This window comes from Mustela nivalis (assembly GCF_964662115.1).
Source record: "Mustela nivalis genome assembly, chromosome: 4".
NCBI classification, from domain to species: Eukaryota; Metazoa; Chordata; class Mammalia; order Carnivora; family Mustelidae; genus Mustela; species Mustela nivalis.
In genome coordinates this window covers 148,243,145-148,258,228 of record NC_139023.1, presented here as the reverse complement: position 1 = coordinate 148,258,228, position 15,084 = coordinate 148,243,145, and the positions used below count along the sequence as shown (strand labels likewise).

Below are 15,084 nucleotides of genomic sequence, written 5' to 3'. Positions count from 1 at the left end.
GGGGAGTTGGGGTGGGGATGCATATGATCCACACCTGGCGGAGGGGAATTTAACATATACATTTGCCCTTCAACCCCACAATCACACTTCCATGAATTTATCCATAACATACACCTCCAACAATCTGAAAACATATATAACACAGCTATTCGTGGCGGGATTATTTGAAATTGCAAAAACTGTCTTGTATTGCAAGAACTACCTAAATGTTCAACTATGGGCAATTGGTTAATATACTATAGTTATACATACACAGTGGGACTCTCTGCAGCTATACAAATGAATAAGGAAATCTCTATTCACTGACAGTCATTTCGAGGGCATATTAAATAAAAACAGCAAAGTGCAGAGAAGCATATGTAATATGCTACCTTTTTTTAAGAAAGAAGCAAAAATAAGACAACACGCATATATCTGCTTATCACGAATTTGCTTTTATACTTTATCTAACCTACAGTGTTACCGTCGGCCAACGCTCGTCTCTGCAGATTTCCTTTACTCTCTGGCACAGGAGCCAATCTAAAGTCAATGTGTCGCATTTCGTTGTCTTGTCTCTTTCACCTTTATTGACTTTCATGACTGATATTTTTGGAAAGGACAGCCCCTTCCCACATACTTTTTAAGGTAACCATCCTCACTTTATGTTCTTCTCATGCTTGCTCCTGATTGGATTGGGGTTATGTGTTCTTGGCCAATAAACTGCACACACAATGGTGTGTCCTGCTCCAGCTGTCACATCTGGAGGCACGCAGAGGTGATGTTCATTTTGATCACCTGGCTGAGGTGTTGCCTGGTTTCTCCATGAAGTAATTACTAGGGTTTTCCCCTTCCCTCAGACTAATAAGTCATCTGTAAGGAGACACGTGTGTACTGCTCTTCATAAAAATTTACCCTAAAGGTAGTATCTGTTTATGATTCTTTACTGTGATGGCTGCAAAGTGCTGATTTTCCAACCCCAGGACTACTACAAGAAACATCCCTTCCTTTTTTCCTCCCCATCTGTTTAGAACTCCGCCACCATCATGAACAACACAGTAACCATCCAGACTAGGAAGTTCATGACCAACTGACTACTTCAGCGGAAACAAATGGCCACTGATATTCTTCATCAGGAAAGGCAACCGTATCTAAGACAGAAATTCAGGGAAAATGTAGCCAAAATGTACAAGACCACACCATACATCTTCTTGGTATTTGATTCAGAACCCATTTTGGTGGTTGTACAACAGAGGCGGATTTCCTTGACTTTTGCCAGGTGCCAGGGGAACTACCAGTCTGGGACCACAGCAGTTTGAGTGATTAAATTGGGTTGCCTAAGTATGCACAAGGAATGTAAACTGGACTCCGGGCCCATGTGAGGGCAAGCCTGCATTTAGCTGGCACAGCACTTTCCACTCTCTGGACTCTCTGGAGACATCCAGTTTCCTAGTCGCTCTCTGGCAGGTACATCCCCCTTCCTCCAACCTCTTGCTCCTCTCCTTCCCTTTTTTCCAAGAAGCAGATTAGATGTGGGGGAGCTTCAAAAGGTTTAGTCAGAGGTATGGGCATTGATCCATCAGAAAAGACTGGGGGAAAACACACAAACCAACAAAATATTGGCTATTCCAGGGTTTCACGGGGTGACACAATGTGGCAGGCTTTCTTGTGGGGGTCTTCAGGTCCACTGTCCCCCTCTTTGTGCCATTCACAGCCTTGTTCCTCCTACTCCCAAGACTCTAGGTTCCGGACACCCAGATTCTGTTTTTGTTGACCCGCGGGTTTCAGCTCCTAATTGGGATTTTTTTTCTTGGTCTTCAGAACTTCCTCAGTTTTCTTTCAACTTCAGCTATGCATTTGGCCATTCGCTTGGTATTTACTACATAAGCTTCATAACCTAAGCATGTTTTAAGCTGGGGACCCTAAGGGTAAAAGCATGAAGTTCTGTTTTTCTTTCTTCCCTTTTTTAATGTGTTCAAAATTGGGGGCCTGTCTTGTGGCAATCTTCACAACAATCCTATACACTTTAGAGTCTAAGGGGTGCCTTGGTGGCTCAATCATTAAGCGTCTGCCTTTGGCTCACTCATGTCATGATTCCAGGGCCCTGGGATCAAGCCCCACGTGGGGTCTTGGGCTCCCTCCTCAGCGGGAAGCCTGCTTCTCCCTCTCCCACTCCCCCTACTTGTGTTCCCTCTTCCACTATCTCTCCTTCTCTATCTAACAAATAAGTAAAATCTTTAAAGTATCACTTCTATGCACAAAAAGACTGAAGTTCAGAAAAGTTAAGAATGTTGCTTAACAGCACACAGAATGTGCAGTGAAGCTGAGATCTGAATTCGGAAATCTTTTCTGCCATGCCTACTGCCTTCTCAGAGAAAAGAGCAAAGGTCCCACAGGTGCCAAGAAACCTGGCTTCTGTAACGAGTGAGTGGCTAGAAGTGCAGGGGGCTGGTGCTAACTGAGCATGCGATGGGGGCTCATGGGCTCTGGCCATGACCTTGAGGCAGGCTGAGTGGCCTGGAGACCTCATTTTCCAAACGCTGTGCAGTTGTGACCACTGATCAAAAAGGGGGCCAAGAGGCAAAGTGGGCAAGGACCCTAGGTAAGTAAAGGAGCCGAGAATGAGCTCAGGAGGTAAGGGATGAAGATAAACCCAAGTTAAAGATGCCATCATCATTGCCAAGAATGCCTTCTGCTTGTCCTCTAGGTCACAGCTTAGACGTCACTTCCTCAGTGGCCTTCCTTGAGCTTCCCAACTGGACCCATCCCTTGTTAGAGATAACTTGGGCATGGTCTGTGTCCTCCTGCTGTAGAAGGCAATCTATCTCTTATTATTTATTCGGCAGCTCTTTTCCCCAGTGTTTAAATCTGAGGGCAGGGAATGTGCCTGTCTTGTTCTCTGCTTTACCCAAAGACCCGAGGGCAGTGGATGACACTGAGAAATTGCTCAACAAATACAATTGTAAATCAATCTATGATTTTACACTATGCTTCCCAGTCCTAAGCTGGTCTATGCTTGATGTGGGATCCACGGGAAGCTTGGTCAAGAGACCAAGGTTAGTGTCCCACTTTCAAAGATGGAGTCAATCTATGGGACAGGGTGGAGAGCTGGGCTCATATCCATTATTGCCTTTGGTCCTTATGGCTAGCCTGAGAGAGGAACAGGGTGGGAAGTCATTCTCCCCATTTTACAGGTGAGGAAACTGAGTTGAGGGCAGGGGGTTATGTTTTCATGCCTGGCTAGTCACAGAGCCAGTCACTGGCAAAACCTCCTGAATTCTGGCTGTTTTCCTCTCCCCAATAATGGACGGCAGGGAGCCACTCTCTGATGGAGCTAGTGGGCTCTCGTGAGTGTGTGTGTGCGGTCTGGGGTCTTGGGAGTGGGAGAAGGAGGTCTATATGGCAGGTACCACTATGAGGCAGATCCCCTCATCAATAACCCGAGAAATCAATCTTTGCAGCCCCTCTCTGTGTCTCAGGCTGCCATCCTGTTGTCAATCTGCCAATTGTTTATGAGGGTAACTATGCCTGGGGGGGTTATCAGGGTTCCCATCCCTTTCCCATAAACATAAGCCGTAAGCTCAGATCCCTTGGTGCCTTCTGCGCTCCCCTCTGACCAACACCTCACCCTAAGCAGCCGTGCCCACCCAGCCCCAGATGATCTCAGCCGGAACCAAGCTGTGTGCTGTCGGATGGACCGCAGCCGTGGTCCCCGGGGGAAGTATTCCTTCCATCTGCTGGAGCAGAAATGCCTTCTAGGCCTTCCTGCCCCTGTTTCTCATTTCTCCCCACCCCTTGATGGTGCTTCTCTGCAGTCCCTCGGGACTCGGCCTCCTCCCTGTTCTGGCTCCAAGGCCAATTTCATCACTTCGCTCTTTGTAGCCTTTGCAAGGGAGCTGGGAGGACTTAAATCAAGCGAGGCTGACACTGACCTTCAGCAAACACCGCCCCCCAACAAAAGCACACAGCTTTGTCATCACTCTGCTCTCCCACTGAGCCCCCCCCCCCCAAATTGGCAATCGTTAGTGAGTGGGAATTAAGAAAGACCCCGTTCCGGTACTTTGCAGCCCACAGGCAGGGAAATGACAGTTGCCAGCCCGGAACTTGGCTCTCTGCAGATGAGGGGTTCACAAGCATTTGGCACTGTTCCTTCTGTTGACATCTCAGCTCCGTAGCTCACGCCCTCCCTGATCCCCAAAGCGGTCTCCTCCTTTCTCTAATCCTTTGGACTTCCTGTTCACTGGCCCTGAGCCATGGGCCTTGGGGACCCCTAATTTACCTATGTCTGGAGTGCTCTAGCAACTCTCCACTTTACCCCTGTTCATGTTAATGGGAACATAATCCAAAGCATTTGGGAGGCTTTTAAAAGCCAAACCCTTTGCGAGTACAGGCTCATTATATTCACATTACACCAAGATTATTCCGGTTGGGGACAGAAGAAGAAACAGACGGAAAGCACTGAGAAAATCTTGGCTTCAGGATCCAGAGGCTGTGATTGATCAGAGCATGATTGATTAGACAGGAGTCTGTACTCCTTCCTCAAGCAGGGCCAAGTGGAGTGGATAGAGACAGGAAGCGACTTTCCTCCCCCTCTCGGTCTCCCATGCCTTGTGCTGAGATCTGACTTAGTGTTGGATATACCAGCTTTCCAGTTCTCAGAGATAGGGAGTGTGGGAAGGAGCTGACAAGCTGCAGAGCCCATTTGTGGTTCCTGAAAGTCCGGGGATCTGAAGGCAGATCCAAGCGCACGTACACAGGGCTCACAGGGCCGCATACAGCCTTCTCCATCCAGGCCTGACATCTGTTTACATCTCCTTGAGGTCTGAAATCTTCCTCCAGCCTTGGTCAGCCCTGGGCTGATCATGGAGTGGGTGTTCAAGAAAGATGAGGTTTGCTGACTCTATGAGAAGGTCTGCATCCCTAGTTAATTCTCAACTTCCGCTGTCTCGATTAAGAGGTCATTTTTATTAAAAAATAAATATTAATGACTTCAAATATGGTTTAAATTTGGTCTATTCTTAGTTCTCTATGACTAGGGAGTGCTGGGGAGTGCAAACGCTTTGAGGATGCAAAGGCTTAAAAGCAGGCGGAACCTAGTGTTTGAATTGAAAAAGAACGAAGCAGAAGCCGGAATGCACAGGAGAATGTCGGGTCTGCTTTCCCTGTCTCTCTCAGAACTAGAACAAGGGATAGGATATTCCTCTCCTAAAGCTAAAAGGCCTCTCTTAGAGGGGCATGGGTATTTTTTCCCAGTGGTGTCCCAATTAAAAATCTTAGAATACCAGCAGCATCTTACAGCCCTCTAAAATAAGGCTGCGACTCTTCCCTGTGCCATACATGTTATCCGTGACAACTGAGTATGTCTGGTAATAGCGAAAACTGAGGGGACCTGAATGTCAGACATGGTGGGCTGCCAAGTGTCTGCAGTGGCTGAAGGAGAGGCCGTATTGCAAGCCATGGACACCTGAAGGGAGACTGCGTGTCCAGAAAGGGAAATAGACTCCATCGTGTTCTTTCTTTCCTTCCCGTTCCCGTATTGCTGACTCCAGGATAAATTGTGACAAGAAGGGTAGGCTTGGCAAAGGACACTGGAGAAGCGATGACAATGCCTGGATGGTAAGTCTTTGGGAAGGCCCCTCTCTCACAGCAAACTTGGGACAGCAAGCTGTTCCAGTTAGCAAACATCTAAGCCAGTTTCTGCCTCCCCCGGTCCAGAGGTGCCAAGGATTTACATCTGTCACAAGGGAATATGCCGGTCACGTGATAAAGAAGCCAGGCCTGTGAAAGATATACCAAAGGCACCACCAGGCTTCATCTAGTGCTCTCTACTCAAAGTCCAGGCAGTGTGCTTAAAACAAACAAACAAACAAACAAACAATCCAACAGCCTTCGAAAGCCAAAGTTGCAAGCTCAGACTCACTGAAGACTGGAAAGAGCATTTGTTCCTTTCATTCCTAAGGTCATAATAGCCGACTCAGATATCAGAAGGATAGCCACAAGAGAAACCACTTTTTTTTTTAAGCTTCTGCTCCCACAGAGCCACGTAGAAAGTGTGATCAAAGGTGCGTGTCTTGGCACATTGTTAGGTGTGACTGCTGACTCTGTCGGGGTTGAACTTAGTTCCCTTCCCCCGGGGGAGGTGGAAAACTGCCCGGACCTGTGAACTGGCCTGTGGTTGCCGATGCCGGCTTTCTCTCGGTTGACCAAAAATATGGAGTTAATTCACTCCTCAGCCTTTCTGGGACTGCAATCTTCCGTCAGAGTCAGCAAGGGGGAGAGATTCGAGGAACTGAATAAAAGGGCTTTCTTTGGGAACTTCAAGGAACATATTTTGATGATTATCTTCTATGGAGTTCACAGAGTGGGTTTTCAAAACAGTCAATTGGGTCGGCAAAAATAAAGATTTCAGAGTCTTCTCAGGAGCCAATGCTATATTTAAAGTTACAAAATAGCTATAGTTTAAGATTTCAGAATCCTATAATTAAGGTTGCAAAATTGTTTTCATTAGAACCCTCCCGCCATTGCCCCCACCCCACAGGCTTCCTCTGTGGACACATCTACAGTCTGGGGGGAATCAGTCTGCCCCTCTCTGCTCTAATGGATCTGGTCCTTCCCTTTCAATTCTCCTGCTCTTCCAGTGGTCATGATCTGCTTCCTTGTAACAATCACCTCCTTTCTGCTCCTTCGTTCCTAAACTCCCATTCAATGCTCTGGGACAGGTTTTCTCTCTCCTCCTGCCACCTCCGTCTGAATCCTCTGAGCCAGCACACAGCCTGCCTTCCACTGTGCTCCTGGTCACCACAAAGGCTGAGGGGAAACTGGCCCTTTCTCCTAAGCCCTCTCTGTTCCCAGTGACCTTCCTCCCCTTTCTCACCCTCTGTGTTTCCGGAGGGAGCACTCAGCCTCTGGGGGGCGCAATTCTTCGTTAGACAGCATTTACCCACGCTGTGCAGACTTTGGCATCCTAAATGTCAGCAGCCATCCCTGGTCACTGTGATAATTTCAAATGCCCACCCCATTTCTAGACACCACTTCAAAGGGTGTTGTAACCTCCAGTCGAGAAGACGACCCTCGTTATCCACTCCATGCAAGACACCCAACCCTCCCCCACCATCACATACATATTGGTCCTCCTTTATGCAGACAGTAGCTCCTCCCCTTGAACCCCCAAATCCCATGGGAATGGGGGAGATCACCAGTTCCTTGGTCTCTGTTGACATTTCTGGATCTTTGAACCCCTCACTCTCCCCGTGTTTCACTGTTTGAAGTCCCTGTTCTCTTTCTCATGGGGACCCTCTTCCCTCTCTCAGCTTCATGTGCAAACTAGACTCACAAGCTGTTGTGGAAACCCAACGAGGTGACAAATGACAAGTACCTGGCACACAGTGAATACTGATAAATGGTAGCTGTCATTTTTATTGGGGTTCTTTTTCAATCCTACTGGAATTGTTACTATCATTTATTGTCCTTTCTCAGTGCCACTTATGCTCAGGACCGATTTCCAACTTTCATGAAATCCATTTTTCAGGGTGTCTGGGTGGCTCGGTCAGTTAAGCATCCAACTCTTGATTTCGGCTTAGGTCACGATCTGAGGGTTGTGAGATCGAGCCCATTGTTGAGCTCTGCGCTTGGTGTGGGACCTCCTTGGGATTCTCTTTCTCTCTCTCTCTCACCCTCTGTCCCTCCCCATCACACACAAAAGAAAGGAAGGAAGGAAGGAAGGAAGGAAGGAAGGAAGGAAGGAAAAGAAACCTATTTTTCAAACTATGTCCTATGCAACACTTTGGAATTCCAAATTACTCTTTGTGAAAAAAAAAGTTCTTTGATCAAGTAAGTCTAGAAAATGCTGCATACACTATTTACCATCTTAGAAACTCACATTAATATAGTGAAGATATAGACAAGTCCCACCAAAAAAAAAGCCTGCTTCAATCTGTGTTTATTTTTATGTTTCTTAAACATTTGATTGTAGAACTTCCTGACATTCTTAAAAAAAAAAAAAAAATAAATCCCGTGGAACCGGTATTCAGGTATTGAGTTGGCTATTATGACCTTAGGAATGAAATGCACCAGCTTCGGGGAACACTGTTCTGGATAAGCCCATTGCCTGGGCTGGATTACTTTTTTATCCTGTCTCCTCCCATCAACTTTAATGGAGAAAACATTTGTTGAAAGTCCCTTGGTTCTCTGGACCTTGGGGCTCCTAGACGCAGGATCTATGGGTCTCCTCTCTGCTGCAAACACAGCTCAGCCTCTGCAGCAGAAAGCTCCCTGCCGGTCCATCTGCAGGGTCTCCAGGACCATTCCCACTGCTCTTCCCACTCCCCGCTGCACTAAGCCTTTTTACTCCTTACTCCATCCTGCCATCAGTGGAGCCCCCCGGGATAAGCTTCAGCTTGCTGGAGCCGTTACCTTTCTCTTCCGGCCCTTGCGCCTTCAGCCCCTCAGCCTGTTTTCTCTGCACTGCCCAGGGGAAACCCAGCAGGGTTGGAGAGGAGCCCTTTGGGGAGCTGAGAGTGGTGTGGAGTTGCCTTCAGCCAAGTCCTGGCCCCTGGATCGTCGCCACCACCCCTCCTCTTCTCAGCCCGCTATTCCCCAAAGATGAACTCACTTCCTCCTTTCCTGAAAAGATCAAAATTCTCCACCTTCAGGTGTTACACCTCAGACCCCATGGGAATGAAGGGCCTGCTGTGCCTGTGGAACAGTGTGGCACTCTGTTTCCAAACTTCAGATGAGCGTGCCTTTGGACTCCCCAAACCCTCTTCTAGGAGCTTCTTCCTCAGGGGATACTTACACCATGAGACAAAGATGGATGTGTAAGAATTATCACTGCATGCTATGCTAAATCCAAGGAAAAACGTAAATGACTCAAATGCCCATCAAGAAGGGGTTGGTTAAATAAATGATCGAAAGGCATATATGGACTATTATGCAACCATTTAAAAAATAGTGCAGATCTCTATTTTTGGCCCAGGGACGATATCTATGTTCTATTGTTGAATTTTTTAAAGAACATATAAAGAGGGATGCTTGGGGGGCTCAGTCAGTTGGACATCTGATGACTTCAGCTCAGGTCATGATCCAGGGTCCTGGGATTGAGTCCCACATCTGGCTCCTTGCGCAGTGGGGAGCCTGCTTCTCCCTCTGCCTGCTGCTCCCCTGGTTTGTGCTTGCTCTCCCTCTCTCTCTGACAAATGGGCAAAACCTTTAAAAAAAATACATATACTGAATAACATGGAAAGTATAGACTTATCCATATGAAAAAAAAAAAAAAATCTGTGTGCAAACACACCCAGAAAGATTTCTGGAAGAATGCTCTTCCAAATCTTGTCAAATGTTTTTTTTTTTTGTTTTTTTTTTTTTGTTTTTTGAGGAGTAGGAATTCACATAAATACTTTTTCTTTCCCGTGTTACTAAATTTTTCAAAAATTTTCCTAAAGCATATGTACTATAAAATGATTAAATGTAACAAGTCTATGTCTACCCTTCAACTCTTCCTGAAATCCTCTCCAAGGTGCGCCAACTTCTAATGCTCTTTCTCCACAGGATTCCTACCGAATCCACTGTATAGACCTGTCATCTGATTGGTATCTTCTTCTCCCTTCATTATCTGGTTTTCCTCTTAAGTGTGTCTGTCTTGTCTGCCTCAGGGCAGAAACCACTGGAGTATGGGGCAACATCCCAGAATATAGAATAGCTTAGCTTAGGGTTCAGGTGGACGTGAAGGTATCTCATCTGAGCCTTGAAGGAGGTCTCTGCAGGTCTCTAGCGAGAGGTGTTATCCTCTTTGTAATAGGTGTCCAGAGCCCAGTGTTGTAAAGCTGGCTACACCAGCCTCTCCCCATATGTCAAATCCACACGGCTGGGTGAGACTGTTCAGGAATGGGTGCCCCCTAAAAACCAGAGGCTCCACAGCTGCTACCAGGGTCATCCAGAAGAGGAGCAGCAAAGGCGGGAGAGAGGGAAAGAACCAGTTCCAGCAAAGGGTAAGCTCCTTAAGAGAAAGGATGTGGAGCCCTTCTTTGCATCTTCCTTGGCCCTTAGGTACAGATAGACATACAAACTCTGACATACGGCAGATGGTCAGTAAATGTGAAATAGAAGCACAAGTCTTTACTGGAGACCAACATTAGGTTCTGGGAATCCCATGATGTTCCTCTTTAAGGATTTCAGCGTAATGGGGGACTAAGATTTACACACTGGCGGATGTAGTGGATACCTCCTAAGTGACAGCCACCGGGAGAGAGTGAGGCGAGAAGAAGGCAGCCAGGGTCACCATATTCATTCACCTCTCATTCTAACACTACTCTGTGGGTTCCACAGTCTTATTCAGAGAGAAAAATAGATACAGATCAATAGATAGCTGGATAGATAGAAATGTATATATACCCAGTATATAGAGTGGACTATTATGTGGCCACAAAAAAGGGTGCAACCTTGCCACTTGCAACAACATGGATGAAACCAGAGAATATTATGCTAAGTGAAGGAAGGCAGACTGAGAAAGACAAATACCATATGATTTCACTTATACATGGAATCTAGGGGAAAAAAACAACCAAATGAATAAACAAAGAACAGAATCAGATCTATAAATACAGAGAAGAGACAGATGGTTGCCAGAAGGGAGGTGGGGGGGGCTGGCAAAATGGGTGAAGGGGAGTAGAAGATACGGGCTTTCAGTTACAGAGTGAGTAAGTCCTGAGCAGAAAAGACACAGCACAAGGAACAGAGCTGATGATATTGTAACAGTGCTGCAGGGTGACATGGCTGTTACACTTTTTGGTGAGCACAGCTCTGTCCTAAGCCTGAAACTAAGTTAACAGTGTGTGTCAACATGACTCAAATAAAATAAATAAATAAGCGCACCCTATCAGAAGGAGAAACCACAGAGGAGGATGTTAGAGCTGGAACGAGCATTAAAGATGATCCAATGTACTTGCTGAGGAGGTGGCCGGAGAGCATCAATGACTCCATTATAGCTACGAGCTTATAAAGCTGGTGGGTGAGAGGGCTCCCTCTAACCTTGGGCTTCAGCGCTCACAACACATGTACACACCCATGCACCTGCTAACCGAAACATAAGCAAACACGGGCAGCGTCTATGTGAGTGATGAGGAGCCCGGTCCGTCCCACTGCTGGACTCGCAGGCCTCACACCTAGCACAGCTGCCTGTCCTCCAGGAAACTTGCTAAGCTATTCCAGCGAACACCTACTGAGAAGCAGAATTCTTTTTTCTCTCAAATTAGCTTTGGGATGTGAGTCTTCGAGTATCAAAATGACCCCAGCTGGAGGGGAAGGTCAGCAGTGCGTCCACACACATGTGCACGTGCATGTGTGTGTGTGTGTGTGTGTGTGCCCGAGGGTTTGGAACTAATCCCCATCATCCGAGCCCTCAGGTCCCCCCAAAAAAGTGAGCTGTTTAATGCCTCTTTACACCCTACCACATCAGCTCCTTTTCTTTTAGAATCAGGTTCCTTCTAGCAGCCATGGTCTGAGGATGGGGGTCAGGCTTTCAAAGGGGGCACAGTCTACCCACTTGTGATTGGAGACAATCTCCTCTGCTAAGCTGCACGTGGTAGATTTTCCTGAGATCACATGGCTGTACTCTGCAGCCCTTTCTCTGCCTGTCCACACTTTTGTCCATGGAGTGTGGGCACTGGTCTCTGATTCTGTAGGGAGGGGCTGTTCCTCCTACGCTGGGAGAACAGCAGGGTGTGGCTCTGCCCGGTATATGGCAGCTGAGGACAAGTCTCCCAGGGGCACAGATCTGCTCGTGCGGTGGGCCTGCTTCCAACCATCTCTCCACCGAGTCACTTCCGCTCCCCAAATGGTCCTCAGGCTTAGAGTTCCTGGGGGCTGGGTCACATTACGTCAGGACATGAGGGGCCTCAGGGACCACGCAGGAGGAGAACGGGGCCCAGAGAGGGAAACACTTTGACCAGAGCCTCACATGGGGCCAGGAATTAGAGCCCAGGTCTTCGACTCTCCAATCCCAGGGGACCAGGCTGTTCCTACAGCGTGTGGGGGTGGGGGCTTGACAGAGCTGGGAGGGCTTTCACCACAGATGTGCACAGCATCCCACAGGTGGCTGTTAACGTCTCAGACAAGCCAGTGGGAAGCTCCAAGATGGGCTGGTGGCAGCTCTATGCCCTCGGGTGCGAGAAGGGACACCTGGGGCCAGGTACCGGCCTGCATGGAAAAATGCGGCTGCCTGGGAGGCCTGGCCAGAGGCAGGCAGGCAGGCAGGCAAGCAAGCAGGCAGGAGGGGCCCTCGGGTGGAAACAGCTTGGCTGGCAGAGGAGGCCTGGCTCCTGGCCACTGGTGGCTGTGCTCCTCAGCACACGCGTTTCCTTAAGTGCCGTCCCCACCAACACCCCTCTCCCCCACAAAGCATAACATCACCGTGTTTGGCTTTGAGGGGGGAGGTGAATGTTGGCCAACAGATGTACTTCTCAGATTGGTGGGCCTTTGGAGGAGGCTTGGAAGCCGGTTCCCCTTGGGGAAGGGCCAGCCTGGAAGGGCCGCCCTGCTTTGCTGGGCACTTTACTTTTTCCGTGTGGGTGAAATCTAGTCCTGCTTCTTCAAACTCCATGATCCAAAGGCCAAATATTTGCTGTCTGCCCTGCTTTTTCCATGTCAGGTAGAGGTGGTCGCTCCTCCTGGCTCCTAGGGAGGATGAGGGAAGACCCCGTAGAGAGGTGTACTGGAAATCAAGCCTTGTCTTCCCCCGAAGCTCTGCAGCCTATGCCCCTGGGGTGTTACAAGAGATCACAGAAGGTTTCCCGGAGGCTGGAGGAAAAAAACACGAGAGCTGCCCCAAAGGCCTCAATGAACAGGAATTTGGCCCCACCTGGTTGGTGAGGCTGTTGTTGAGAATGGGGAAAAGGAGGTGAGGGGAGCAGACCCTAGGAATGCCAGGAGGGAGCCCACAGACTTCCAGCCAGCCCTTTCTCCACCAAATAGTCATCCATACCAGCTTGTTCCTCTTCCACTCAGAAGACTGGAATTGCCTTGCTGGGTTTCAGAAAGCAGGTCATGTGCTCCTAACTCCCTCCTCAATGGGAGCAGGATGTCTCCACCATTTCAGAGGACTTCTGTCTCGTCTTTCCCTCACTAGATTTTCTCTTACAGTGTTTGTCAAGAATGTTGGTGAAGCCAAACCATTCTGAGTACGTGTAGCATCTTACCATCATCATTAAGGTCCAGAGCAGTGTGGGCCCCGATCCTGTGGTGAGATGTGGTCTAAGACCCTTCCAGAGACTTCTGGGTAATGACCTGCCCCAGGCCAGCTAACGGGGGTGGGTGCAATTCTGTAAGATGTGGTAGCTGAGAGCAAGAGCTCTGTGGGCGAGGCTGCTCTCTGCAGCCAAGGGAACTCCCTGGGGTTGCTTATAAATTGCTTGTCTCATCCCAGACAGCCCAAGACATAGTGAGGCCATCCGGAAGCACAGAGGGGCCAGAGGCCAGAGGGAAGGAAGCGACAGAGAGGTAAGGGTATGTTAGCCAGTGCTCTGGCCTGGAAGTCGGGCCCCTGAGCTCTGGTCCCCGTGACTAGTTGTGACTCTTAAGCAAGTTCCTTCTTCTAGCCGTAGGACCAGAAACATAACTGGTAGAGCCCAGTGCAAAACAAAAGCATGAGAGGACCCTCTTTAAAAGTTTTTACGAATTTCAAGACATTAAACCTAGTACGAGGCCTTCCGAGTGCGGGGACCTGTTGGGGGGCACAGGTTTGCATACCCATGAAGCCGCTTCCACCTGTTTGGTCTCAGTTTCTTCAACTATACAACATGTTGGCTGTATTCTGTCCGAGGTTTGCCTGTGAACCCTTTCTTCATCCCCATCTATGTAAAGGACACCAACAGAGCTGCTTCTTCAACAACACCCGAGAGTAGAGTTTAAAGCCCTTTAGATGATCTCCAAGGTCTTTTTCAGTCCCCACATTCAACAAGTCAAAGGAGTAGGGAGGTTCTTACTGCCAGGAGCTCAGCACCTGCCTGAGAGAGGCGCTAGGGAGGAATTATTAACAAGCACAGAAGAGAGCATTCAAAACCTAAATCATCCTGTCCCGTAGGATGATTCCAATTCCTGCTGCTCCCCTAGCTTGGAAATGAGTGTTAAGACAAAGTGTGTTCTTTCCGGGGCCTCCAGAAAGCCAGGCCCAGGTATGAGCACCTGGGACCGAGTCCTGTTCTTGTGTCCATCCCAGGACCTGGTTGCAAGGGCTATGGTGGAGATGACCCAGTGCCCTCTGGAAAGCTCAGGCCTGGACCAGGGGCCCTCCCCAGGTGCTGTGTCCCTGGGAGGTCACCGGGTGGGTCAGCCAAGGTTCAGGGGTCTGGTAGGGCAAGGTCTGGGCTGAAGGACTTGGACACAACAGGTCTCTCCTGAGGAAAGGACTGAAGCTCCTGGAGGAGAGTCCTACGCCTGGCCCCGGGCGCAGAAGTCTAGGTAGGGGCTGCAGGAGCCTCTGAGATGGGTCGCCTGGATGGGGCTTTAACACGGCCAGAAAGTTGGGCTGGTGGCATCTTTTTGCACTGACCCGGTTAAAGGGATCAGAAACTTCTCTGGAATTTACAACTATTTGGGGGGATAAAGCAACGCAGAGTGAGAAGAGAACTGTGAAGGGGGCTGCGTGTGAACTCTCCCCCTCCTCTAAACATCAGGGCTCCCTCCGTCCTGTTCATCAACGCCGTCCGCGGGAGGATCAGAAGGGCGCGAGAGCCCAGAGCTCGCTCCGGGAGCTTCGTCCCCTCCGCAGCCTCGCCGCCGGGGTGGGGTGGGGGTGCGGGGGGCCAACGGGGGTTCTCCTCGGCCCTCGCGCGCGCCGGGCTTACCTTTCATGGTCCCTCCTGCGGGGCCTCGGGAGCGCCCCGGGGCGGCGGCTCGAGCTGCGGAGTGGCCAGGGGTGGGGTGAAGCCGGCGGCTCCTCGGCTGGCGCCCGCTCGCCTCCCTACACGCCGCCCGCTCGAGCGCCCGGCTGCGGAGGCGGCGCGCCGAGGGGAGGGTCCGCGGGGTCGCCGCCGAGGGGCCCCGGGCCGCCCATCCTGCTGCCGCCGCCGCCCGCGCGCGCGCTTCCCGCTGGAGGCCGGCGAGGTCTGCGGCCGC

General features: G+C 49.6%; 1 protein-coding gene across 2 annotated transcripts in view; it reads right to left on the bottom strand.

Moving 5' to 3' along the window:
• SCARA3 (scavenger receptor class A member 3) overlaps positions 1 to 15,084 on the bottom strand; it is a 50,932-nt gene extending 35,848 nt beyond the window's left edge. For both annotated transcript variants that reach the window (XM_082726836.1, XM_082726837.1), the window contains exon 1: positions 14,814 to 15,084. In XM_082726836.1, coding sequence (XP_082582962.1) covers positions 14,814 to 14,820 — 7 coding nt within the window. In that variant the 5' untranslated portion in view covers positions 14,821 to 15,084. The remainder of the gene's footprint in view (positions 1 to 14,813) is intronic.